Source organism: Vulpes lagopus, chromosome 3, assembly GCF_018345385.1.
Source record: "Vulpes lagopus strain Blue_001 chromosome 3, ASM1834538v1, whole genome shotgun sequence".
Lineage (NCBI taxonomy): Eukaryota > Metazoa > Chordata > Mammalia > Carnivora > Canidae > Vulpes > Vulpes lagopus.
Genome location: NC_054826.1, coordinates 102,247,434 through 102,274,836, shown reverse-complemented (window position 1 = coordinate 102,274,836; position 27,403 = coordinate 102,247,434). Strand labels below are relative to the sequence as shown.

Here is a 27,403-nt window from a genome sequence, read left to right as displayed (position 1 = left end):
AACTGGAGCCATTCTCCACACCAGATTCAACATTGCATTCCAAATGGGTCAGAGAGATCCATATTAAAAACAGGAACCCACAGAAGTACTAGAAGAAAACAGTGAATTCCATATAACCTGGAAGCAGGGAAAATTTCTCTATCATTTAAAATCTAGAAGCAATAAATGAAAAAAAATTGATAAATTTCACTATATGTTTATATAGCTAAAATATTCTGTATGTCAAAAAAAGGTAAACAGCAGACAAATTATATCCCAGAGAAGTCGTTACTAACTGTATATTAAGCTGTCTATTAAGAGTTTTAAAATAGAGTAGAAGACCAGTAAGCAAAAGAGAGAAGTCAAGAAATAAGAGAATTAACAGAAGTGAAAGTGGCCTTTAGCCACATGAGAAGGTGCTCACTTTTCCCAATAATAAGAGGAGCACAAAGGAAACTACACAGAGACACCATTTCTCACCTATCATTTTCGCAAAAATGTGAAAATCTGACAGTATTCTGTGATAAGACTTGAAACAGACACGCTTGCTCAGTGCTAGTGGGGAAGCAACATGATACGAATACTGATAGGTCAATCAGCACACATCAGTGGATGCCACAGTTAGTGGAAGGACATTTAATGAGGAACGGGTACCCGTAGTCTCCAAGCATCTCCTCCCAAAATGCATAGGAATTACAGAGGGACAGCGATAACTCTGCTGAGGAGAAACCTCAGGCAACAGGGGGTTCAAGTGAACCTCCCATGATGGGACAAAGCAAAATCGTGTGGCACAGAGAGGACTCTATGAAATAACAGAGCACCACCTCTGTGCTCCCCCTTCCTAAGAGGCATAGCTGGAACCTACCTGAGAAAAGACACCAGACACACACAAACCGAGTGACAATACACAGAAAATAATTAGCCTGTAATATCCTGAAATGCCTAGGCTGTGAAAGTCGAGCTAGGCTGTGAAAGTCGAGGAAGAATTGAGCAACAGCCCCAGGTGGAAGACCGAAGAGATGTGAAAAGTAAAAGCAGCACAGGATCTGGACCGGATTCTTACTACCATGGAGGGGAGGACCTTACAGGAGAAACAGAAGAAATTGTAGATAAGATGCAGTTCTGATGTTCTGGGTTCTGTGGCTGTATTGTGGTCAGGTGGTCTATGTCCTTTCTATGACTTACATGCCACAGATTCTGGGGACTGAGGGACTTAACTTGGTAGCTCACTATCAAACAGTTTGGGGCGGAAAGTCTTTCCATTACTTCAAATGCTTTGTAAGTTTTAAATATGTCAAAATGCAAATTATCTGTCTCATTTAAAAATATTGCTAATTCCTTTTCATGTTCTACCCCAAACTGGTAGAACTCCTGATGCCAATACCTGGCTAAACCGTCAACCCCCTGACTTGTAGGAACTTATTCCAATGAGACACTTGCAAACAAATGGAAAGATGGGAAGGCCCGTACGTGAGACTGTCCACCTCCATGGTAGGATGAGACCTACCAAAAGGCCCTCACCAAGGTCCTGGTGCAAGACTCTGGCTCATAAACCACTGTGCTGTGCTGCTTTCTAGGTTTTCCTAGAAATTCCACAGTATCCCTGCAGAGAAAGAAGAGAGCATAAGAGCAGAAATAGGGCTTCTTAGCAACTTTGAGACCATCTATCTATCTGTTTATAAAACTAAATTAACTTACAAATATTTATAAAATACTAAAAAATTGAAGGTAAAATTCAAAGAAATGAATACAAGCATATATTAAATTGGTGGCATAACCAAACAGAAAGCGATTACTTCAAGTCACTTTAAACTATGATTACTTGACTATACATCCCTAACAGGATATACTCCAGGTATAAAAACAAAAACTGGGGGGCACCTGGGTGGCTCCGTCGGTTGAGCATCTGCCCTCAGGTCATGATCCTGGGGTCTCTCTCTCTCTCTCTCTCTCTCTCTCACACACACACACACACACAAATAAGTAAAATCTTTTTTAAAAATGGGGAGAAAAAGTTCTGAGACTGTTTTCAGCAGTCACATGGTAATGATGGTGTTGGGTTTACATTTTAAGACTATTGTGTGAGAGTTATGAGGTAAAGCAAAGAAGTATTATGTTGATGTTATTGGGAACTGAGATTTTTGTTGAAAGTTGAAACTTTGAATTTGAATTAGCAGTATGATGATTTTGTCTTAAAAAAAAGAATTTAAAAAAAATAATAGAAATAGGAACTAATGCAGTAGCCCTGGGCTTCCCAGTAACCACACACGCACACACACACACACACAACACAGGCATTCTTGGATAAGTAAACAGAGATTCCAGGTCAGGTATCCAGCAGGTAATATATAAGATGAGCCTGCAAGATCTTGACCTCTCGGAAAGCAAAGAAACTATTAAACATTAGGGACAGCTTGTCAAAAAGACTCATCCTCACCTGGAGAGACTCCCCCTACTTAAAGATGGGAAAATATGAAAATCAATACCACTAATAATTGCAATGACGTGAAATGCTTCAAATACCTGTCAGTCCGTGGATTCATAACAGTATTTTTTTTAAGCCTCATTGGTCACCTTTGGAGAATATAAGAGAAACTATTATATAATGAATTTGCATAAACCTTCCCAATCAGAACTCTCAAGATGTATTGTGAGATACTTGACCTTGATTGGTGAACATCATAGTTTTAATATCTGGTTTTATTCTTGATATGGCTCCATTCAGACTGCATGCAGACTTTTAACCTCTTCCAATACATGGAAGCTACCATTGACGAGAAAGTATTTGCACAAGTAGGTAGTCACATGTTAGAAGATTATTTATTACCTTTTCCCCAGTTAGGAGAAACTTCTTCCTTGCCATTAACCGGAATGCAGATAATTCAGCCTCTTTAAATAGCACTTTACGGGCATAATCTTTCTTTAGGTTAACAGCTCTTCCTTTCATTTCTTTGACAGATATAATGTTGAACGTTTTTTTTTTTTGAGTTGAGGTGAATGGATTGGATTCTGAGCAAATGTTTTTCATATCAAGTATTTCAAAATAATGAGTATTTCTATGGATCTACATAGATGTTGTTGCCAGTCTTAATATTTTCCCTTCAGAGTTCAAACAGTGACTCCTTTAGAATTATAAAATTGATCCTGTTATCTCCAGTGCACAGTTAACTCCATAACCAAGGTGAGTTTCTGCTTTGACCCCCGTATGTGTCAGGATGCTTCTACAAGGTTTCAACCATGTCCACTCAGGTGCTCAGAAGTGTCAGTTAATGGAGCCACTGTTGGTGCCAATAACTCATGCTTCCACAAATCTTCAACGTGACTCCAAGTCACCAAAACTAATAGCAACAGTGATAATAACAGTGCTTTGTTTAGCTCACACACTTGGGACCCTTCTTTCTGACAGCCCATAGGCTTCCATCTGCAATTGAAATAGGAAACAGGTAGGGGGGCGCCTGGACGGCTCAGTCGGTTAAGCATCTGACTCTTGATTTCAGCTCAGGTCATGATTTCAGGGTCATGAGATTGAGCCCCACAGCTGGCTCCATGCTCAGTGGGGAATCTGCCTGAGGATTCTCTCTCTTGCCTCTCCCTCTCTCAGATAAATAAAGCTTTAAAAAAACAAAAGAAATATGAAACAGCGAAGTTCCCACTTTTGAGTAATGCTATTAGAAGACTAACGGATGGCAGTTAGATGACCCAGAGACAAACTCGTTCAGATCATTAAATCAGCAAAGCCTCCATCATGGATGGATGATACTGATAGTTCTAACCTCACCTGACATGTAGCATTATCATCAAACCCTAAAAGACATCCTTTTGTCAAAAGGGAAGCCATTTTTTTTTTTTGGTCTTTCACAAAACAACAACAACAACAACAAAAAGGTGGGACTGTAGTGTCCTGGATTTTAGTAGATTTACCATCCCAATAGCATCATTTAATAAAGAGTTCAAGGCCACAGGCCACCTCTTACAGATAATGTCTCTGTGAATAAAACAATGAATTTCTTGAATCTGAGGCTTTTCAGGTTGACTTTTGCAGTACAATCTTTATGCCTTCCTGTTAGCTTTGGTATATAAAACTTATAAATGTGTACTTTGACACCTTACTTATTCCCAATATCCATTTAGCTTTTTGCCCATATCATCCTTCCTAGCATGTCTGGTATGTGGTATACTGCGGTGCTGGTCCCGATCATTGCCTCTGGGCGGCCTGCCCATCCCCAGCACTGGCACAGGGTCTGCTCAGGGTTCACTGCTGTGACCCTTCTGGAACCTCCCACCTCCTCCCCCAGGTCAGCCTATGGTTGGTTAGTGGCTGGCTGGTTTGGGCATAGAAAAGCCCAGTCCCTTGACCTCAGTTGAGGACAACTGGAAGGGATTAGCTGCCCTCTTCTGCACTGTCCTGGCTTCCTCACTTCCTTCTGGGTGTATCTACTAAGCACCCCAGTAAAGCTTATACAGGAAATGACTCACAAACAGGACGCTCAATCTAACACAGGTATATGATTTTACAACATAAGTAACACTCTTTGTTTTGAAGGAGTTAATCAGAAAGTTTTGCTTTAATAGTCTTCCAACTAAGTCTGTCCCTGGGTCATCTGACATGTCATCCACACACCTTCTACCATGTTATTCAGAAGCCGTACTATTTCCTATTTCCTATTTCCTGTGCTCCATTGGTCCCAAACATGTCTCTTACAGCTTCTACGCAGTCTTACAAGAGGAGTGATTCTGCAGCTACAAGGAGGAGTGTTGGTTTTAGTGCTCAACAGCAGGATGTTGTAACCACTTCTCATACTCAATCTGATACAGTTGTAACCAAATTCATAAATACCCTTCCTTCCAATTTTGTAGCTGCATCCAGTTTCCCACTTCTAATCTTTTCTGGGTAAGATCAGCTATTGGGGGAAAGGTGCTGGCATGATCTGCCTGGCATCATCACTTCATCCAATTCCTTTCCCATCAGATATTGAATTTAGGCTAAAGGAGAAGATGATCTGAGCATGCAAATCTCAATTTCAGAGCATTGCCATGACATTCCCTGGGCAGAAAATTCTTTTACTATCTGACTTTTACTACCTGATGATTCCCTTTAATTTTTTTTAAAGATTTTATTTACTTATTTATTTTTGAGAAAGCAAGCAAGCAAGCAAGCACAAGCAGGAAGAGGGACAGAGGCTGATCAGGGAGCCCAATGTGGGGCTCAATCCCAGGACCCTGAGATCATGACCTGAGCCAAGGGCAGACGCTTCACTGACTGAGCCACCCAGGCGCCCCAATGATTCCCTTTAATTAGAAAATTGTTCATTATGCTGGGGAAATATGTCTCTATAAATATAAAATGGTATTACTAATACAGACATAAATGATTTTAATATATATTTATATGATTAAATATAAAGTACATATAGTGGATTGTGGGCTTAGTGACTTCAGAAATCAGCTTTTCAGAAACTTGTGGCTGCATGCATTCTTAAGGATGTTTTCAAATGAGTTGAGTTGAAAAATCCAAGAAAAAAAAAGCATGCAGTAGGCAATATTGACACATTCATTTCTATTTGATTAAAGAACTAAAATTCTGAAAGATTCATGACCTATAAATATTAATTATGTACTCTCTGATCCCAAATATTTCAAATAGTCAATTATTTGAAGCTGTAAAATGCTGCAGTCCTCTTTAATGAGTTGATTTATTTATGTAGCTTATTATTTTAAAACATTTTTAAATTTCTAAAACCAAGGATTCACTTTGAAATCCATCAAGGATCAGACCTTGCTGAATTTACATGACTAGCCAGGAAGAAAGAAAGGGAAGGAGGTAGAAGGGAATTTTTAAAAAGTCATTCATATTTTACTGAGGAACACCTAACACCAGGAAATAAGCATAATCACACACGCCCTCTATATGTGACCAGGCAAAAATACTAGTAAATTAATTGAAAAAAAATTCCATGCACACTTAACAATAACTACAAAATTCACTGGTGATAAGCAGCTTGAACTACCGTAAAAGTGAACTTGAGAGGTTGGGTGAATGGGGATGTAGGGGAGAATGCTGTGGGCTGTGCTGCTCTGAGACCTCCCTGCAGATGCTCCTGAAAAATGTGTAACAATGGCTGGGTTCAGCAAGTGCATAGTAAAGTCATGTCTAGTTTTTGTTGTTGTTGTTTTAAGATTTCATTTGTTTATTTGAGACAGGCAGAGAGAGCGAGAGCTCAAGCACAAGCGGGGAGCAGGGACAGAGAGAGGTAGAGGGGGAAGCAGACTCCCTGCTGAGCAGAGAGCCTGATGTGGGACTCGATTCTAGGACCCTGAGATCCTGACCTGAGCCAAAGGCAGCTGCTTAACCAACTAAGCCATCCAGGTGCCCCTAGTTTTATTTTTTTAATAGACTTTGTTTTTTAGAGCAGTTTTAAGTTCACCACAAAACTGAGCAAAAGGTGCAAAAGTTCCCCATGGACCGTGCACCCCCTACCCATCACAGCCTCCCCCACCATCACTATCCCCTACCAGAGTGGTGCATCTGTTATAGTTGTTGAACTACACCAATACATCAGTGTCACCCACAATCCGTAGTTTATATCAGGGTTCACTCTTGGTGCCATAAACTCTGTGGGTTTTGACAAAAGTGTGATGACATGCATCCACTGTGACATCATACACAATAGTTTGCCCTAAAAATCCTGTGCTTTGCCTACTCGTCCCTTCCCCCCCCCCCCCAACCACTAATGGACTACCTCTGTAGTTTTGCTGTTTCCAGAATGTCCTCTAGTGAGAATCACACAGGATATAGCCTTTTTAGATTGGCATCTTTCACTTAGTAGTATGCAATGCACAGGTAAAGTTTTCAAATGTAATGCAATAGTTGTAAATTTTTCAGCAGCTGTGAACAGCGGTTGACCACTGTGGAGAATCGACAAGACATCATTAACTTTGGTGCTCCTCTGCCATGTGGTGCCTCCTGCTTGCCCATTCCAAGAAATCCCAGCTTCAGCCATTGCTTTATCCCGACCACAGACTTTTCTGTAACAGATTAATTCCTGTTTCTAAAATTGCTCATGTGCTTTCTCCGTTCACCTGTGGTAGTTGTTAGGGGAGCATGGGTGCTAGGTGCTCACAACAGGGCTCCTTGTCCTTGGCTGTGAGAATCAAGACAGAGTTAAAGCTGTGTTGAATTTAAGACTGAGAGTACTAGGATCACTGTAGGGGGAATTATCTAGAAAAAAATGAATTTTCTTTTTGAGCAATGAAAACTACAGAAGAGCATAACACCTGTCACTTTAGCAGACCTCTTCAAGGTCTGCAGTTAGGGACAAGGGAAGAACTGCACTTTAAATGCTAATTATCTGGGGAGAAAATGTCCCTGGAGGCCTTATTGGGAGCAATGGGAGGCCACCGAGGCACTGAGATCTCTTGTGAAGACTGCAGAGAAGCCCTACCTGGGAGCAAGGCCAGAGCCTTTCCTCGCAAGAGGAGGGCTCCATAGCCCTCAATAATTAAGGCCTTTCAGCCTCTGTTGGAAACACTTTCGACAAGGATTTTCTGGCTGTAGCTCTTTCTTTCACTTTAGGGAATTTGTAATTCCATCGTCCTTATATTCATGAGTCATTTCCGATGACAATAATTAGGGTGACAAGAAGCCAAAGGATGGCTAGGACAACTGGTGATTTTTTTGGACAAAGCCCCAGGTGGGCAAGAGGAAGGACTCTGGGGCTCCAGAACCTCCTTCCTGGGACATTGGGATGGACTGTGCCTCTAGCTTCACGGGCTGTGATGCAGGGGTGCTGCAGGCAGAGCCACTCTGAACCTGGTGCTTTGATGTGACCCCAGCTGATGAGAAGGGAGGGCAGAATGAGGCTTCTGGGAGAAGCAGCCAACACGTCAGAGTCTCCTCCCAGGTGCCTCTGATACTTTTCTTCCCTCTCCCTGTTCCTCCTTCCTCGTCTCCCTCTTCATGTCTTCCCTTCTTTCAGTGGAGACAACCAGAGGTTTAAGACAACCACTGTCCTACAGCACCTCCTGGTGCTGTGGGGCTGGAGGGGAGGTCCCCAGTCTGAGGGTGGCCGGGCTGGGCTGGAGGGCAGGACATGGATCCTCTCACATGTCGGGGCCATGGCAGGGAAGGCTCGAGGCTGGGCTCCCCCAGGATAGCCAAGGTGGTGTCAGGGTCCTGGACAGAGTATTTGCTGAGCCCGCATGCCAGGGTCCCAGGCACAGACATCACCTCATGGTGGGAGAAAAGTATCAAAAAACTTACAGCAGGTTTTTATTTTTAAGATTTTATTTATTTATTCATGAGAGACAGAGAGAGAGGCAGAAATATAAGCAGAAGGAGAAACAGGTTCCCTGCGGGGAGCCCAATATGGGACTTGATCCCCAGGATCCTGGTATCATGACTTGAGGCAAAGGCAGACGCTCAACCACTAAGCCACCCAGGTGCCCCCTTACAGCGGTTTTTAAAAGTCAGATTCCCTGTGATATAATTTACAGAAAATTATAGATTCCCCCTTTTTAAGGTACAGTTGTGTACGTTTCAATAAACACACATAGTCCACAATCACAACCGTGATCGAGACACAGACTATTTCCATCACCCGCAGAATCCCATGTGCTGCCCCTCTGTACTCCAGAGGGATTGTATCTTCAGAGTGTATTTTTTCTGTTCTTTTATTTGTAAGTTCTGCATGTCTTCACCTTTAAAGTGAGATTCTTTTAGACACCACAAAGTCAGGTCTCGCTTCTCATCCGATGGCCTGTCTTTTGTTGGTATGTATGGACTGTTTACATTTTATGTGACTTGATAAAGTTAAAATCTGTAATCTAGACAATTGCTTTCTATTTGATCCCTCTCCTGTTTTCTCCTTTTCTGCTCCTTTTGCTTACCTGCTCTGGGATTAATTAGGTATTTTCATATTTACATCATTTTCCCCATGCTTGCCTTATTTTATATCTCTTTTCCAAACTCATTTAGTGATTGCTCCAGAGTTTATGACAGACATCCTTAATGAATCACAGTTTATCTTGAGGCATACCACATGCATAATGTAAGAATCTGGTCAGTGTGTCCTTCCAGAGCCTCCTTCCCAATTCTCATCTTGTCAGGACCACTCATTTCACTCGTACCCACGCTACAGGTCCTGATGAAACACTACCTTTGTTGCTCTAAACAATCAGCTATATTTGAGAGTGAGTCAAAATAAGAAAAGAAATCCATTCTATCTGCCTTCATCTTAGCTGTTTCTGGAAATCACCATTTCTCTGCATACAACTAGGCCTGGTATCTGTCTGGTATCACGTTCCTCCAGGGTTTTTCACAGTGCTGGTGTGCTGGTAATGAATTCTCCCCATCAGCATCTCCCTGAAAACGCCTTTATGGTGCTTTCACAGGACAAGAACCCTGGGACCATAGATTTTCCCATCAGTACCTTAAACATATTACTCCATAGCTTCCTGGCTCACTTGGCTTCCAATGGGAAGGCCTTTGTAATTCCCCCCATTTCTCTGTAGCACCGAACTTGTCTGGGTATCTGCAGCCTCCGAATGCTCTGTCCTACCCTGCCAGCCCGCATTCAGGTGCTGGCGATTCATTAGAAATTTTAGCTGAGTTTCCCCTACCTGGCTGCACAGTGTCCCCTGATCCTTCTCTGTCGCAGGTGAGCCAGCACTTGCACCCTCACCCCTCCAAGAGGCCCATCTTTTCTTAACATTTCAGATTCCCTGGTTGCCTTGTTGACCTTGGCCTTCCTCCAGGCTCAAGGAAATTCAAGATTTAGTAGTTAGTTCAGCTTCAGTACTGGGAAGTGACGTTCTTCCCAGCATTCTACATCCTCAGCACTGTGATCCCCCCTGGCCATTTTTATTTAGTTATTTTTAATCCGCAAATGCTGAGTGGGGAACCAGACCATTGGCCTGGCAGCCAGCATCAAGAGCAGCTGGGAAAAGAGCGTTACTTGAGGAGTACACTGAGGGGCTGGGGTGAATTTTATGTTTTTTTCACTTCTGCCTAATGAGATGAGCTTTTGGAGAAGAGAATAATGAGAGGCTTAGTAATCTTTAACAGTACCATGCTCTGTCCCCGTGTGTTCTGTGCCAAGAAACTGTTGTCTTTATGTCTTTACCTTGAGCCAGAGGATCCTTTTGGCTTCTGTGTCTTATCTTTGAAGCAAGCTCTGAAAGAACAGGACCTTCTTTTGCAGAAAGTTGGATGTCACAGCCAGTGGGCTCATCCCCTCCTTCGAGGCCAGTGGGGTTCTTGTCCTCCAGCAGCCAGTCATGGCTGCCTTTTTCAAAACCCTTTGGATTCCTAATGGTCTGCCGTGTACTTTATCAACCATTGTATTTGGCACATGAAGCAATGCCCAAAGCAACCTATCTACATCCTCAGCACAGCTGCCCCCATGTACCCCATGTCTAGTCATGCTCACTGTTTCCTCACAGTATGCCGGGGTTTTACAGTCCCAGGTCCTGCTCACTCTATTTCCCCAATGGAGAAGGCCTTTCTCAAGGCCTTCCCTCTTCAGACATTTCTGCCAGACCTAGTCTAGGTGCCTCCTGGCCAGAGCCTTCCATGCTTTCATAGGGCAGAGTTGGCTGCTCTGTCCTAGGTGTCTGCTGCTCCACAGAACAATGCACTTGTTTCAGTTGCATGAGTAGCCAACATGACTTCCTGGAAGGCAGGCCATTTGGTGTAGCTGGTCAATAACAGGAAGACAAATGGTGATCCCTGTAATAGACAAAGAGAAATTTAGTCTCCAGATGAATGAACAATCCATATGGGAGGGGATGCTTTTTTTCCCATATGAAGGATAAATGGGCTTGAAACATGGTGGTACCTAGGGGGGGAAGGGGTTTCTCGAAACCTTGCCTGGATCTCAAACACTAAGTCACTGAGAAATGAACCAGAGAAAGCTTTTATTAGCTTTTTATTTTGGGATTCCTGGGAAAGCCTCACCCGTGGAATGAGATGATCCAGTCCACTTTTACACCAACACCTTAAAGAATTCTCCAGCACAAGATGAGAAATAGCCCAGTTCTTTTTCTTTGTAATGCCACTATTAGCTTCCAGAAACATTCATCACACTTCCTTGTTCTCAATGCTGTAATGGCCTGTGAATCAGGAGTGGCAGTTAAGAGTTTCTTTTTCATCTCTTCTCCCTACCGTGCCTCCTACCGTTTGTTTTGCTGTCTTCCACGACTGCTTTGGAACAGTGCCTACTGCGCCCCCACAGAACGTGCAGATGGAAGCTGTGAATTCCACAACCATCCAGTTTCTCTGGAATCCCCCACCTCAGCAGTTCATCAACGGCATCAACCAGGGATATAAGGTACATGGACTTAGTTCAGAGCCCTGGGTGGCCGTCCTGGTATGTCATGGTCTTGTGACCAATGAGAAGGCTGCCCACTCCTCATTTCATAAGGAACCCACTGCATCAAGTTACAGAGTGTGTTGGCTTTGGTGCTAGTGGTTGGGCGGGGGGATGGGGGGGTCACCATTTATCCAAGCCCTTATCTGCTCTACTCGTTCAAAAACTCAAATTATTAGTTTTCAAGTGGATGGTTCATATGTAACAGAGCAATTTCTTTTGAGAAAAGCCATTTATTTTAAAATTAGCAGTGGAAAACCTATCTCAATTGTTTGGAATCAGCATTTGTATAAACCACTTCTTCCTGGAGAGAAGTCCTCTCAGAGGACCACAGACTTAGAACAAAGGGTGCTAGATGCAGTGAATAATATTTCTGTCAGGTAAAGATATTTATTCCCTCCCCGTCTCAAGTTCAGAGAGAGTTCTGTTTATAGAACCAAGACCAGTGAATTCAGGGCACTTACCTGGCTTGAATTAGATACCCAGATTCCCACTATATAATCTCCAGATAACTTTCCTTAATGACCAGAATATGTTACCTTCATAGATGTATTTGGATGCAATTTCCAAAAGTGTAGTTCATCGTGCCTTTTAGATCATCTTCTGGTTAGACTTGGGATCCCGTCTTGGTTTTACCTACATCACAGTCACTAGTGTTCTGCAATAGCAGGTAAGCTCAGGGAAGACCTTTATGGAGAAAGGACTCTATCTAGTCTGCTTGAATTCTTGGTAATTTCAGATTCAGAGAGTATTATTTCCTTAGACACGTGGTTCACTTCTTTTTCCCGTTTGGATTCAACTTACAAAAACACTTTTTTGTTTTCACTAGAAAGGCAGATGTAGCTAGAAATTTGCCCTGCCTTTTCTTTTCCTTTTAGATTCCCCCAGAGGAATCTACACTCAGAAGCTTTTTTGAAAGAAAATCATATTGATCAACCAAGATGATTTTGCCTCCTTGACTTTCCTGTCAAGTCTTATTGGCAAGACTGGAGCATTCATTCAATGGCTCAGTGTCGGTTTGATCTATATAAATACGCTTTGTGTCCTGCAGCATGTCAACCTTCAGACCTAATTAACCCTGGAAATGTTTGGTATCAAAGGAATTAAAAGTCACACTCATACATAATGTTGCCCAAACATTAAAACAACTTCCCTTGGACTGTTTGTATACTATATTTCTTTAAAATTATAATCGACTTCCTAAATTCTTTTCAGAAAACTAATGTGACATAAATCATAAATAATTAAGATTCATTCTCATTGAATCCCGGGCTTCTTTCTGAGGCAGAGTAGGTGCCTATCTGGAAAAAATATCTGTTTTCATGTTTTGTTGATATTTGTGTTTGTTTTATTGTACCGATTAAGTCAAGTAAAGATGGCATTGTCTTTATTGCATAGTGCTAAAAAAAAAAAATGTATGCTCCACAACATCTTTAAGTGAAGAAAAAGTGAAGGTTTGAGGAGTGTCTATTATTCCAACATGTTTAAAGTAGATATTTTATTTATATATACATGTATAAAATATATACAAATGTATATATTTGTGTACAATTATCTGTGAGATAGCCTTTCAACTCCATATTTTTAAGTGAGATTATAAAATGTAGGATTTATGGAGTTAAATGATTAATGTCTTAATCATGACATTGCTTTCTTTGAAGATACAGTAATTACAAGATAAAAATTTGGATACAGACTTGAGAGTGAAGATGTGCAGTTTAAAAGGATCTCTTTGTCCACCTGTCCCCTCACAGCTCCTGGCGTGGCCAGCTGAAGTCCCCGAGGCCACCACAGTGGTCACCATTGCACCAGATTTCCATGGAGTCCACCATGGGTATATAACAAATCTGAAGAAGTTCACTGCTTACTTCGCATCAGTTCTGTGTTTCACCACTCCAGGGGATGGGCCTCCAAGCACACCTCAGCTCATATGGACTCACGAAGATAGTGAGTACTCCTCTGCCATGTGTCTTCTCAAAAGTCAGAAGTCAGGTGTCAAGGAGGTCCAGACTACCTCACTGCCAGTGCTGGTTGAGGTCTGAGGAGGGTCATGAGGAGCTTTCATGTCCTCAGAGTGCTCACAGACTGTGCACCCTAGTGAGATAGGTCATGGACAGTATTAGTAATGAGTGGCAGAAGATGGTTTCTGGGATTCGAAGCCAGGCTAGAGGAAAGATCTCAGAGGGCAAGAGAAACAGTCTGGACTCAGCCATGTGGTCCACCTGTGGTCTTGCTGGACTTCTCTATCCCCAGATTTCAACTTCCAATCCCCTTACCTTCTTCTTGAACACCCCATGAGGCCTCCCAGCTATGCCTTCCCTGACCCTCCCTGGGGCATCTCTCCTGAGTTCCTCTGAGCATCCTGACTTGCCATCACCTCCATCTGGTCAGCTCAGACCAGCTCCTTCTCGGCCTCTAGGCCAGCTGACACCTGTGGAAAGCATCATCTAGTGAAGCTATCTGAGAAAATGACCGCAGATGTACACTAAGACTCGCATACAGGGAGGTTCATTGTGGTTATTTGTAATGGGATAAAAAGAAAGAAAGAAAAGTATGCAAATGTCCCAGATGGGTATAATTTTAAAAATTATAGAATGACAATATACTAAACATTTTGTCATTATTAAAAACTTTTGAGAGAAAATTGTCATGATCTAGTGTTAGGTGAAAAAAAAATATGTAAAACTACATGCGATCTAAATTTTATAGTAGCACACTTGTATAAAACTACCTGAGATGAGAAGAGACCTTGAAGGAAAGATGTCACAATTCTGACAGTTGTTATCTTTATGTGATGTGATCATGGAGATTCTCCACATTTGTTTGAATTTTGCCCCATGTTCTCATTACGCTGTGAATACGTACTCTCTTTATAAGGGGAATTGAAACTAGTACATGTTTAAGAAAAAGTCACCCAGGGCTGCCACTTGTCTGTCCTCCCATCCAGGCCACGGGATTCTGGGTATGGCTGGCCTCCTGTGCCACAGATGGCACAGTGGCACAATGGTGCGGTGGCTGGGCCCTACTCGCTGAGGCCTCATTGTCGCTGTGCTCACAGAGGCAACATGTACAGAGGTCATGGCCATCCAAGATGAGCTTCCTTCCCCTCAGCTCCCCGCTCAGGCCCTTCATTCTCACCCCACTGCCTCTCTCAGAAGATGGAGTCTGACCCTGTTGTCAACCCACAAATGCACTCAGGTGTCTCTCATCTGAAAGTGGCAACTCCCCACCCACCCTGTGTTCCTGGTGAGCTCACTTCCTTCCCGGAGAAGCTATTACTGGACCCCTAACCTCTCACACTCATCATAACCCTCAGCAACAGCTCTCACCCCACCCCTGGACAGTGACCTCCTTACAACCATTGCATTTTATCAGTTGCTGCAACTACATCGACTGATACGATTCTGTGGGTTTTTCTTTTTCGGTGAGTTGTTGATAGAGCAGATTGATTTTCAAATGTTGAACCAGCCTTGCACACTTGGAGTAAATCCCACTTGGTCCTAGTTTGTAATTATTATTTATGTTGCTGGATTTCATTTGCTAATACTTTGTGTGTGATTTTTTTTGCATCCAGGTTGATAAGAGAGATTTCTGTACTTACTATGTGTCTGGTTAAGTGTCAGGGTAATGGCTGGCTTCATAAAATAAGTTTGGAATTGTTCCCCCTCTGCTGCTTTCTTTTCTTTTTCTTAAAGATTTACTTATTTACTTATTTATGTATTTATTTATTTGAGTGCTTGAGCAGGGGGAGGGGCAGAGGGAGAGAGAGAATCTCAAGCAGACTCCATGCTAAGCACAGAGGACAATGAAGGGGTGATCTCACAACCTTGGGATCATAATCTGAGCCAAAACCATGAGTTGGATGCTCAATCAACTGAGCCAGCCAGGCTCCCCAGCCCCTCTTTGGCTCTCTAGAAGAGATTGTGTAAAGTCAGTATGAATTCTTCTTTAAATGTCTGGTGGCATTTTCCAGTGAAATCTTCTGGACTTGGATATTTCTTTTAGGGGAGCTTTTAAATTATAAATTCGTTGTCTCCAATGATTACAGTACTATTCGGTGGTCTGTTTAATTTTGGTTGTGTATTGGCAGTCTGATTTTTCAAGAAACTGACCCTCTAAGTTGTTGAGTCTGTGCATATAACACCGCTGGCAGTATTCCCTTAGTCTCCTCCCATGGCTGCAGGGTATGTTATTGTGTTCCTTGTTTCATCCCTAATATTGCTGATCTCTTTTTCTATTTCTGTCGTTTTTCCTAGAGATTTGTCAATTTTATTGATTTTATTTTGAGGAACCAGCTTCTTATTTCATTGAGTTTTCTCCATTGTTTTCCTATTTTCAATTGCATTGATTTCTGCTGCTAATATTTCCTTCCTTCTGCTTGTTTTGAGTATATTTCTTGGTCTTCCTTTAATTTCTTGAGGTAGGTACTTAAACTATTGATTTGAGGTCTGTCCTCATTTCTTTTACAAACACTTAAGGCTATAAATTTTCCTCTCTACACTGCTTTAGCTGCATCCCACATAATTTGACATATTGGGTTTCATTTTCACTCAGTTCTATATACTTTGATTCCTTTGAGACTTCCCATTTGGCCTATGAGTTATTTAGAAGTGTGCTGTTTAGTTTCCATGTGTTTGGAGATTTTCCTGTTGTCTATCTGCAACTGATTTCTAGCCTGATTCCACTGCTGTCAGCACACTATACAATTTCAATCCCTTTAAGTTTATCAAAGTTTGCTTTAGGGCCCAGCATGTGATCAGTCTTGGTGAATGTTTCATGAGGGCTTGAAAAGAATAATGTGTATTCTGCTGTAAAACCTACTTTTCAATTATACATTTTATATACCACCCCCCACCAGAGTTTAGTATTAAGGAGCCAGTTGATCAAGTTTAGCTTTTCCATTTTTTAAAAAAAGTATGCCTATCTCATCAAGTCTCATTTCTACATAATTATCTTATAATTAAATGTTGCTTGATTGGTTCACTCATCCATCTGTCCAACACAGAGACAAGCTATGGACATTTATGCTCAGATGTCTGTGGAATGCCTACTTTGTGTGAAGTAGCCAGCTGGGCAGTGCAAGGGTTGCAGAGATAAGGCCTCTGCCTTTCGAGCTTATAGCCTAGTCTGACATGAGGCACGTGTCTGAGGCCAGTGCCACAGAGGAGGTCTGGAGAAGTGGCTGACACTGCTCATGAAGAGTAGCAAAAAAGCGTTGTGGAGGAGCATCAGGTGAGTCTTGGAGGCAGCAGCTGAGACAGCTCTTGACAGATAGCTTTCCGTGCAGAGAACAGCTGAGGGTATTCTATGTGGGAGAAGCGGCATTCACCATGGTGAGAAGAGGACTCAAGTGTAAGAGGGCATGAGCGAGCTATTTGGTGTGGCGGTAGCACAGCATTTGGAGGCGAGGGAGGGACGAGCCAGAAAACAAGTTGGGAACTGACTCAGAAGAGTCTTGGCTGCGAAGTTTGGACAAAGACATTCTGGGCATTGGGGACCCACAGAAGGTTCTCCATGATGGATGTTATCTGAATGAATCCATGTTCCAGAAGTTCTGTGTAGGGGTCTTGTAAGGATGCAGTGGAGGTAAAGATGAAGGAAGCTGAGAAGAAGGGAGCCCATGTTGTGGGGACAGTGGTGAGAGGACTTGGAACCTAAAGACATGTCACGGGGCTATGGGGTAGGAGAAAGGAGTTAGGATGACTCACCATGCTCTGGTTTACGTGACTGCAGAGTTGATGATGTCAGTGATCAAAATGTGGGAAATGGGTCTAGGGTGAGGACACCGGGCTGATGTGGGACACACGAGGTATGTGGTGGCTGTGGGGCCTCTGGGCCTACGTGTCTGAAGTGGATCTGGGAGTCCTAGCAAGTCACAGTTATGACCTTACTTTCCAAGGAAAGGTTAGGGAAGGCAACTGAATATGTGGTCTAACCACAGACAGAAGTATTTGAAATCCACTCCATCTCAGGGTGTCTGAGCGACAGGGTCGCCAGCAGGTAAAGCCGCCTAAGCAGATGAAGTCACCTTAGGGATCAGGCAGGCAAACTCTAAGACAAGGGAGCACAGAGACAGGCACAGCCACTGGGCTCTGTCCTGGTCATGTGGGACCGAGGGTGCAGAGGGGGCCATGTAGGGTCTCAGGGAAAGAAGAGAAAGCCTCACTTGGGTGAAGTGTACTGTGTGCAGTCATCTGTAGGGAAGCACAACCCAGCCCCCTTACGCCTTTGATGGGATGGAGAGGTAGCTGATGGGGATAAAGTTCATGAGCATCCTCCTTATAGCGCTTCATTACGTGGACAGTGGTGAGGGATTTTCCTCTATTTCACTTATTTGAGGAAGAGGCAAGGGCAATGTCTCTGCTCAAGCCACAGCCAGGTCCAACTGGATATCAGAATTCAATTTCAGAAGATATTTATTAAAAATACAAAGTGGCAGAAGAAGGTAACTCCTTCCAAGAAAAGAGTGAACACTCCTGGCTGAATTCTTTGCAAAAAGAAAAACCTCAAGTGTTGCCAGTTAAACAAGCAGAAAGAAAAATATCCCATTAAGCTTTGTGGCCAGGAAGCTGAACCTTAAATGCATTTTTTGCCCACCATTAGTAGGGAAAAGGAGAAACTGGAAATTTCTTTCTTGGGAATTGAGAAAACTGGAAGTATCTTGTACTTTTAGAGTTTTCTAATGCAGTCACAATTTTTCAGTAGCTGGGGAACCTGTTGATGCTGTTTGGAGTGTGGACTATCTCACAGAAAGGTTGGGGTAGGGCTGATGGCCCCATGGGTGCTGGAAGCACAGCCACCCGAGCTCTCGGGGTTATGGCGCCTCACTTCCATCTGCATCCAGCCGGACTCCTTTTCCGAAGCTCCAACGCAATAAGAACTCAGGGGTGGGGTGGGGAGGGCAGGCAATGCAGTTAAGAGGAAACAGAATATAAATTCTAAGCCAAGACATTGCCAGCTGGTTCCAGCAGAGCTAGAGGACAGCATATTTGGGCAGGAATCCAAGAAACAGAAACACTGAGAATATAAAAGGAGCAAAAAGCTTTCTTTGCTGCTCTATCGATCGAAAAAAGAACAAGTCAGTTCGAAAATCCGTCAGAATGTCTTTCTGGAAACTCAAAACTGGAGGAAGATGAGCTGGTTTCGACAGCCATTCTATTTTACCGTCTTTCCAGCTCGGAGACTGGCATTTGTGGGTGTTTGAGATTATCCATAAAACGTCTTTTGAAAGTTTCACCCAGATGAGCGTATTTGCTGAGACTGTTTCTTTTCCTTTTTTTTTTTTTTTTTAATTAGAAGTTGTGTTAGGAAGCTTTGTCCAAGTATCAGCTGAGTCCCAGGTACTGAATCCACCATCTATGCAGACAAGGCGACAATGGCCCAAACAGGAACAAGGCTTCTCCATAGGGATCCCCTGAAATCTGCTCGTTGGGAGGATGACCAACACCCTGTCTTCATGCTCTCTTATTTTAAACTTGAAAGATTGAATTGTGTTATGATTAAAAAGACCTCAGTGTGGCATGTTCAGGGCCTGATGGGGGAGTCAGAGGCACAGCCTCTCAGGAGGAGCCTGGTGCCTCCAAGGGGCCTGGGGCTCCTGCCTAATCTGTCTGTGCTGAGGGAATGGGTTCCTTGGCTCCTCTCCATTCTCCTTCAGTTCCTCCTTTGTCTCTGATTCTGCCCCACGAGCCTCCCCTCCTTCTTCCCTGACTTGTCTGGGCATGGGGAAGGATAGGCCCGTGGGGCCTGGCAGAGGCATGCAGAGCAAACCCCAGCAAGCAGCCCCACCAGCTGGAGGAAGTAACTGATGGACCCATGCCTGGCTCTGCCAACAGTGGAGCCCATCTCTGTCCCTGTCCCTTGTTTCATCCCCACATCCCATACCCACTCAGTCCCAGACTCCAGTCTCCTATAAAGCACTTCTTCTGTCCCTGCCCCTGGAGCTGTTAAAGAAGCAGCTCTAGGACAGGGCCAGTGGGGGCTCTGCATCCTCCTCCAATGCCTCCTTGCTGGCCTCCTCGCTGACCCGGCCTGGCCTTGATGCCACAACTACAAAGCCAACGAGGGGTCTGGGCCCTGAGAGTCTATGACTTTGGACTATTCACCTCACGTTGGGCCTCTCGGACTTTATCTCTGGGTGCTTTTCAAAGTGGCAGAAAGCTCATCTCAGAAATGACTTTGTGTTGAGACAGTGAGATATCTAAGAGTAGCAGCTGACGCCCAGGACAGGCCTCAGACCCAGAAACGCCTCTGCCTCCAACAGTAGGGAGAACAGTCACCCACAAAGAAACTCCTAGTGAAGGAGCATACTGTTGCTGGAACAGCATCCTGCCCCTGCCCCACCGTGGGGTTCCTCAGGGAGGGGTGGGGGTGTGGAGCCTGGAGCTCTAGGTTAGGCCTGCAGGCATCACCCTGGAGCTGGGTGTGGGCCGGCCCTGGCTGCACAGAGCAGTGACCACACGCCAGCCGGACACTCGGCTGCAAGGCATGTCCAAGGACATAGGGTGCCAGCTGTGGCTTTTCAGGATCCAGGCAGCCTGGTTGTTCTCATTAGAGTAGATCAAGGAGAAGGAGAAGGAGGTGTGTATAAATCTCCTGCTGCCTGTCTTAAGGTTCTTGGCGGGGCTGGGATGCAGCAGAGTAAAATTATTTATGTGCCCAGATCCAGGATGTCTTTCACACCTCGAATTCCCTTGCCCCTTCTGGGTTTTACTGGCATTGCCTATGACTCTGGCCTATGGGCCCAGCCCCGGCCTCCCTTCCCCGCTTAGAACTGCTTCCCTTCCCTGCTTAGAACTTTCCACACAAATCTGACCTGGAGAGAAGGGGCTCTTGTGTTAACAGATGACTTTATTTTTACCTGCTAGAACCAGGTGCTGTGGGACATCTGAGTTTCACAGAGATTCTGGACACATCCCTAAAGGTCAGCTGGCAGGAGCCCCTGGAGAAGAATGGAATCATTACAGGTGAGTATCCCTGTGCTTGGGAGAAGGAAAAACACGCTCGCCCCGATGGGGGAGATGGGCGTCGCTGGAAGCCACACACCTGGCCGGGTAAAAGGGCATCACGGCCTCTCCAGGAAGCAGCATGTCTGCCGGACCTTGGGCAGAAGGCTCCATCACCACACCCAATTCCGTGTCCCCAGGACCCTACCTCCTGGGGGCATTGCCCTGCATGGGCTGTGGCCTCCTTATGTTAGCTTAACAAACCTCTAAAGCCTTTGATCAGGGAGACTCAGCATTTTGTGGCACATCCCCTCACACTCTGGGTCCTCCACGATTCTCCTAGCCATGCGGAGAGGTGTGTGTCCGTATCATGACCCATTCAAGAGGAGACAGGCCCCAAGAGGCCCTTCCTTAGCAGATGTGCACCAGAAGTCCACCATGTGCAGTCTCTTCATTGAAACACTGCAAATCAGCCCACGGCCAGGTCCGTCCCCGGCCGGGATGGGCCCGACCGCAAAGCCTGGGTGCCCTGGCTCAGTGCCCTAGGGGGACCCAAGGTGAGGACAGCCAGCCTGCCATGTCCCCAGACAGACTCCCCTCAGGCTGCAGGGGTCTTTTATAGGCCTTTGATGATTTTTTTTCAGAGAGCTTTATCCTTGGCTTGAAAAAAAATTTCTGGGTGGCTCTGACTTCAGAGAAAGGTAGGAGCCTCAGCTTACCTCTCAGACCCTCCATTTCTTCGTGGGGCTGTTGGGAGGAGGTACCAGGGCAGCAGCCGCCAGAGGCCCCTTCTATTTAGCAAGCATTACTTGAAATGTCAAGCCAGCCACTCATATTCCCACTGCTCAGCCACTGGGTCTGGGACACATACTCTGTGGCAGGTGCTCTCTGGGGCTCTACCGGCAACACCTCCTGTCATATCCAGGGCTCCTGCCTCTGCCCCCTAAGCCTGGACCCTGAGGCTTTAGGAGTACCCAGCTCCTGAGTGAGCCATGTCCATCCTGTTTCTGAGTCTGCCAGGAGCCTAGGCTGTGTCCGCTGTCCCTCAGCCAACCACCTACAGCTGCCCGTGGAAGCCCTCATGTGCCCAGCCATCCAGAAGCCCACTCATGCTAACAGGTGTACCAGAGAGTCCAGGAATTTTGTCTGTCCCTGATGCCTGGCCTCGGGGTTCAGCTCCCACGGCTCTACCAACCCCATGTCTGGAGAGCATCAAGGGCCACCCTGGGTACATCCACATGCAAGCACCTTAGTATTACAGGATCTTGTTCAAACAGCCAGACAAAACACCTCCTACAATCTCCATCCGCCACCGTGGGTGGCAATGTCCAATGGTCACATGGCCAGCAGACAACCAGGCCAGCACAGGGATGCAAGTGTCCGTATTCTGGCCTCTACATCCTTAGTGTGCCGGCAATGGGATTCGAACCCTGCTCCTAACCCAACCCAGAGGTTCCCGTCTTCCTGGGGTGACAGTCTCTCACCAAGTCTCTCAAGGTCCCCAGGGTCAAAGAAGCACCTGACAGCTGTTTGTCAAGTTACTTGGTACAAACAGCTGATTAATATACTAACAACTTAATAGCTGTTTGAAATTAACTGAAAGAAAAACATTTGTATTTCCTTCTTCACACAAATAGGTTGTGTGTTTCTGATGTTCCCAAGGGAATCTGGCTCTGCCCACCTTCTTAAACATGGAGTCAGAGTGGACCCCACCACCTTCATTTCCTTAATTCCCCACATTGGTCTTCATGCTGTACCTGCCTCTGTATCACAGACACCACCAGAACCTCAGCTTTGCAAAGACAAAGTGTGTGCAAAGACACGTGGCCCGCCCTGATCCTGAAATTGGGAACAGCTAAGGCTGGAGGTCTTCATCATCCCGGGGACACGGGCAAGAGGCACCCAGCATCACCATGTTCCCACGCTGTTTCTGGGGCTCCGCACAGTGTCCCCAGTGGCCTGGGGCATAGCCTGGGGACTGCATTCCTCCCCTAAACTCCCTTTTTTTCTCCTTTAGTGGGGAAACCCCCTGGAGCCAGGCCCTCCCGACCCCCTGCAGAATGGTGTGCTCCGGCCACTACATCCTCTGGGACGTCTGCACTGATGCCGCCTCTCCCTTTGACTTTTAACCAGGGTACATGTATGGGTCTGGTTCGGTCCTCAGAGCTAATGCTTTGAAATACCCACTGTCAATAATATTGCAGCTCCAGGAAAGGGGACTGTAGGAGCCAGGATCTGGCCGGTATTCTGCAGCCTCTCAGCACGGGATCCCAAGTGTGAGTGTGTGAAATAACAAAGGCCTCCTGCTGCCTGGAGCAGAGGCTGAGGGTCACGTGGGGGATGGGCAGAAAGGAAGCCTGGTTGGTTTAACTTTGCTCTAAGCCTTGCGAAGGGAGGAAAAAGCAAACCAGGCTGCGCTTAGGGAAAACAAAAAAGCAAAAACACCAGAAGCGCGTAGAGGGAGGCTGCCGTGGAAAGCAAAGATGCTCCAGCTCAGACCTCTCAGGGACTGGTCAGTGCTGTGGCCGGAATAAGAGCTGCGCTTGCTCACTGTTGATTTCTGAGCCGGGGCGTCTGCGGCTGCCTGCTTGGCCTGTGGATTTCAGGACCCGAGTCCCAGAAATCTGGCTAGGGTTCCTTGGTAGGCAAATGGACACGGAGACTCCCCTTCCTTCAGATATGCACTGGGTCCTCGTTCCTCGTGTAAATCTTCAGGGAAGCCCATGGGCACACGTAATCACTGAGCAGAGCCAGCATCTCCCGGCTGAGTGGTGCTTGCCAATACTTCCAATTTATGATCCTCTGTTCTCGCCAGCTAATAGAGCTTAATGAACTCATTTTCCTATTTTATTTAAACAAATACGTGTAGTTACAAGCAACAGCCTATAGTTTACGTGGAGCTTGGCCTTCTGACTCCTGTGTGCTGTGGACCTGGGTTGGAGGCATTGCTGCGACTTCAGAGCTGCGGGCAGTGCTCTCTGGTCCCTCTCAGCGGACACACGGTCCCCATCTCGCTGTGTCTGACCTGTGCCATTATCTGTCTGGGGTCCCAGGAGCTCTGGTGAAGGCTGCAGAGGAAGAGGGCCTACGGGAGCTGAACCCTACGGCTGTGGTTTCCTAGGCCTAGCTGCACATCTCTCCAGCCACAGCCCCAGTGACCCCTGCCCTGGGCGAGGCCCTCCCTGGACCCAGATGCTCTGCCCCCAACTGACAGTTCCACACCCTCCCTTGACGGGGCTCCAGGCAGCACCACAGGGTCTATCCCAGGCTCTAAGCAGAGTAGCTCACCAAGAGGCAGAAGAAAAGCCTGGTCTATGGGCAAACCCAGCCTCGGGAACCCACAGACTGTCCTGGAGCCTTACTGTTAATGCAGCTGCTGTTGGAATGGCTTTGGGGCAGATGACAACGGCCAGGCCTGGTCTTCTGCACGGGGCACCCGATGCTCCAGACACCTGCTGCCAGCTGTACCTCATCAGCCCCAATCCGCGGTGAGCAGCCCCCGGCCACCCTGTCAGTTTGGGGCCGGAAAGAGAGGGCCATCCTGAGGAGGGGCAGAGTGCCCAAGAGCAGATTGCCCACTGTGTTTATTGTAAATTCCAGCATCTTCCACTCTCCCTGCGTAAACTCTGATTTATGAGGGCCTGGATGCAGACAGACAGCTTGTGATTGGATGTACTACTCTCTTGTAGAGAATTTACTGCAGATCAACAGAAAATTATTTCTGAAGCTCCTGGGGTCGTTAGTCTCAGGCAGTGTTGGGAGCAAGGAGGACCCCCGCTGAAGACGCCCAGTGCTGGCGGGGCTGCCCCTCCTCCTGCAGGCTAGAGCAGGCAGTGAGACATCCACGCACAGCCCAAAGAGCACTGCTCAGGGCACTGCTTCCCTTACGCCCTTCCTGAGGAGGTGAGGGCCCTTGGGCTTTGCATCCACGACAGCAGCCCAGCCACATACCCAATGTGACAGCAGATCCCAGTGCTGCTGCCCCCACTGAGGGTGCTGGAAGTTTGGATTCCGGGTCACTGTGAAAAACAATGTGCTGTATTTTTGTAAATTCTGATGAAGAACAGTGTTTAAGCAAATAAAATCATAACATACAACAAAAACAAAACATAAAGCAAAGTCTTCTCCTCCTGTACATTCAGGGATGACCCTGAGGATCAAACTGTCTCATGATGTATTCGGTGGAAACCTCTGAGGTCAGGGGAGTGGTCGGGTTTGCTCGCGAACATCAAGGCTTCAGAGAGAAGGCCTCGGGAGGTTCCGTGGGAAGTGTGGGGCCCGGCCAACCCTAGAAGTCCTTGCCAGCTTCCAGCAAGTTCACAAAAGGCTCTGCACCTTGGCGTTCTCCATTATAAATAGGGTAGTGACTTCGCAGTTCCACTATGAGATTAGATGAACTAATGTCAGCGAAGTGCTCAGAACACCACAGGAACTTTGGGAGCACTATGTGTGCTGGAAGCTGTTCATACTCATTGCCCAGAAGGCTGGATTTTTAATTGTGTGATTAGATCCGAAATTCTGAATTAACAAAATAAAAAGAACTGATTGGCACATTGAGTGAGGCACGGAGGCTGGACGTGGGGCGGGTGGGCAATGAGGAGGGAGAGTCTGGGGTCCAGAGGGAGCAGGGCAGTGGGTGGTTAGCCAGTAGGAACACCGAGGTCTGGGGGCACGTGGGCAGCCCACAGCCCAGATGGGCTGAGCAGAACACAGGGGCCTGTGCAGAGACCAAAAGGTAACAGGGGAGGTACAATGTGCAGGGAGGTGGCCAGCAGCCGGGTGCCCATCTGCTGCTCCCCCTTGGATGTCCTGTCAGCCTGGGGGCCTGGTGTCCTAGTGTCCTGGAGTAGGTAGTAGCTGGGCTGTGGGACCGCAGACGGGCAGCAGCTTCTGACATTAATTTTTTTTTTCAAAATATTAAAGTCCCGATATACTCTTTAAATTCTTGTTTACCTGCAAGCGCAAGTTTCTAACTATATTTATTGCTTTCATCAGAATGAGCTTTAAGATGCCTCTTGGTGTTTCGGTATCTGTGAGTTTATTGACTGGAAAGAAGGAAGTGCAAGTGTTTTCAGCAGTTCCCCTTTCCTTTGGGCCCTCAAGCGCCTTCCATCAGTGTCTCCCGCTTTAAGAGACCCTCTGCAGGGTCTCTAACCACATAAACTCCCCTCCATGGGGGTCAATTCAGGATCTTGCTGGGGCTTTTCTTCTCTGAGCTTAAAATAGCAGTGGAGTCCAAGGCTGAATAAATTGTGGTCACAAGGCCCCACTGGACTGAACAGAGACCAGGGAAAAATCAGATTTTGGCAGGAAAACAGAGGGTTCAGATATTGGGGAGGCAGCAGAACTCATGCGCTTAGGCAGAGGGACTTTTTAGAGCAAGCACTTTGCACGGGAGAGAGCTTCTATCAATCACTTCATGAGGGAAAAAGTGGCAGTGTTTCCACAAATTAGTTGCAACCCAGGAGCAAGCTCCTGATTTAGAGCAGTGCATAATGAAAATATCAGCGTATAAAAACAGAAATATTGATGAAATGCATCCACATTTTGCCATGAGGCGAAATTGGGCACTGCAGGCTGGCGCCGTCACTCATCTTTCCCTAAGGCAGCTCGGGTGCCAGGGTCACCACCCGCAGGCGGGCCCGGGCTCCCACAGCCCACCAGGTGTCAGGGGGACGGGGACACTGTGGACAGAGGAGGGGCCCAGCTGGGAGTCCATGTGGGCAGAGCAGCAGGTTCTCTCCCAGCTTCAGCACATCTGCTGGGCTTTCATGCTGTTTTAGGTCCTCTGTGACAGCGACAGTGGCATCCAGCACCACCCTCAGCTCACAGGCGGCCCTGCTAATCCTGTGTTCTCGCTCCCCAGGCTACCAGGTTTCCTGGGAGGTGTACGGTAGGAACGGCTCTCGGCTCACCCACACCCTCAGTAACACAACTCATGAGTACAAAATCAAAGGGTTGTCGTCACTCACCACCTACACCATTGATGTGGCTGCTGTCACCACTGCGGGAGCCGGCCTGGCAACCTCATCCACCATTTCTTCTGGAGTGCCCCCAGGTCAGTAAAACCCTGCTGCCGTGTCTCTAAGGGCAGGGCTCAGATATTGCAGGCGCTCTGGGTGGATGGCAGCCCTGTGCACACCCAGGGTCCTTTAGAAGATGGGTGTCTGCTACACTTGCCGAGGGGTGGCAAGTGTACTAGGACTCAACGTCAGCCTTGTCCTCCAGCCTTATCTGCTGTTGAGGTGTGGACTGAGGGAGCGTGCCCCAGAGAGCAAGCTGGCCCCAAAGTCCTGCCCTCCAGGGAGATCAGCAGTCAGGGCCCACACACGGAGACACAGGCTTCCTCCAAGAGCGAGCAGTAGGAGGCGTCGGTATTAAAACCAAGAATAGGAAGCATAAACCTTGATTCACTCAGTGAAACAGTGGAGATTTGGTCTGAGATAAGAAAAAGGAGTAGGAGGCGGTGGGAGGGAGAGCAGGGTGTTCGTGGGTGCCAGTGGCTGCAGACCATCACTCTGTGATGTGGGCATGAGCTGCCCCTACCCTCCTGTCCTTTCTGAGATTCAGATTATCTCCCTAAACACACAGCACACTCATTTCGGCTTCAGAGAACTGTACTTCACTCTTTCCTCTCTAATTTTAAAATTTACATTTAAAATAAAAGTGTCTTTCCTGGGAGTTCACAAATACAAGGGAATGTGAAGAGTTATTTAGGGCTCTTGGTTCAGTTCTGAAATTAAAGCTGTGGGGCTCTTGCTCTTTAGAAGATGCCTGTTGCCCTTGTGTCATTTGGTCTTTGAGGCTAAAGCCCTGAAGCTCCCTCCGAAATCAGCACGTCCTCCTTTAGCACCATCCGCCTCCAGACCCATGTTCCTAGCCCAGCCGTCTTCTGGGAAGGGGGCCACTCATGATCTGCACGGGATGCAAAGCAAATAAAATGCATACAGTAAAGAAAGAAACATGCACATGAATGCGTGTGTCCTCCTCACAGAGACTGCATCCAGAGAGAGTTGGGCAGCCCTACAAGCTCTATGTGGTGGCAGAAGGATGAGGGCACAGCATTCACTATCCCCTGAGCAAGGTGACCTCCTAGGACACTATCTGGAGGCC

General features: G+C 46.3%; 1 protein-coding gene across 1 annotated transcript in view; it reads left to right on the top strand.

The window, feature by feature from the left end:
* The window catches only part of SDK1 (sidekick cell adhesion molecule 1), a gene marked incomplete at its 5' end in the record, with an annotated part of 911,733 nt that overhangs the window by 740,278 nt on the left and 144,052 nt on the right, over positions 1 to 27,403 (top strand). Inside the window, 4 exons of the mRNA XM_041750102.1 lie at positions 11,191 to 11,306; positions 13,100 to 13,292; positions 20,213 to 20,311; positions 26,157 to 26,348. Of these exons, the coding sequence (XP_041606036.1) occupies positions 11,191 to 11,306; positions 13,100 to 13,292; positions 20,213 to 20,311; positions 26,157 to 26,348 (600 nt within the window). The remainder of the gene's footprint in view (positions 1 to 11,190; positions 11,307 to 13,099; positions 13,293 to 20,212; positions 20,312 to 26,156; positions 26,349 to 27,403) is intronic.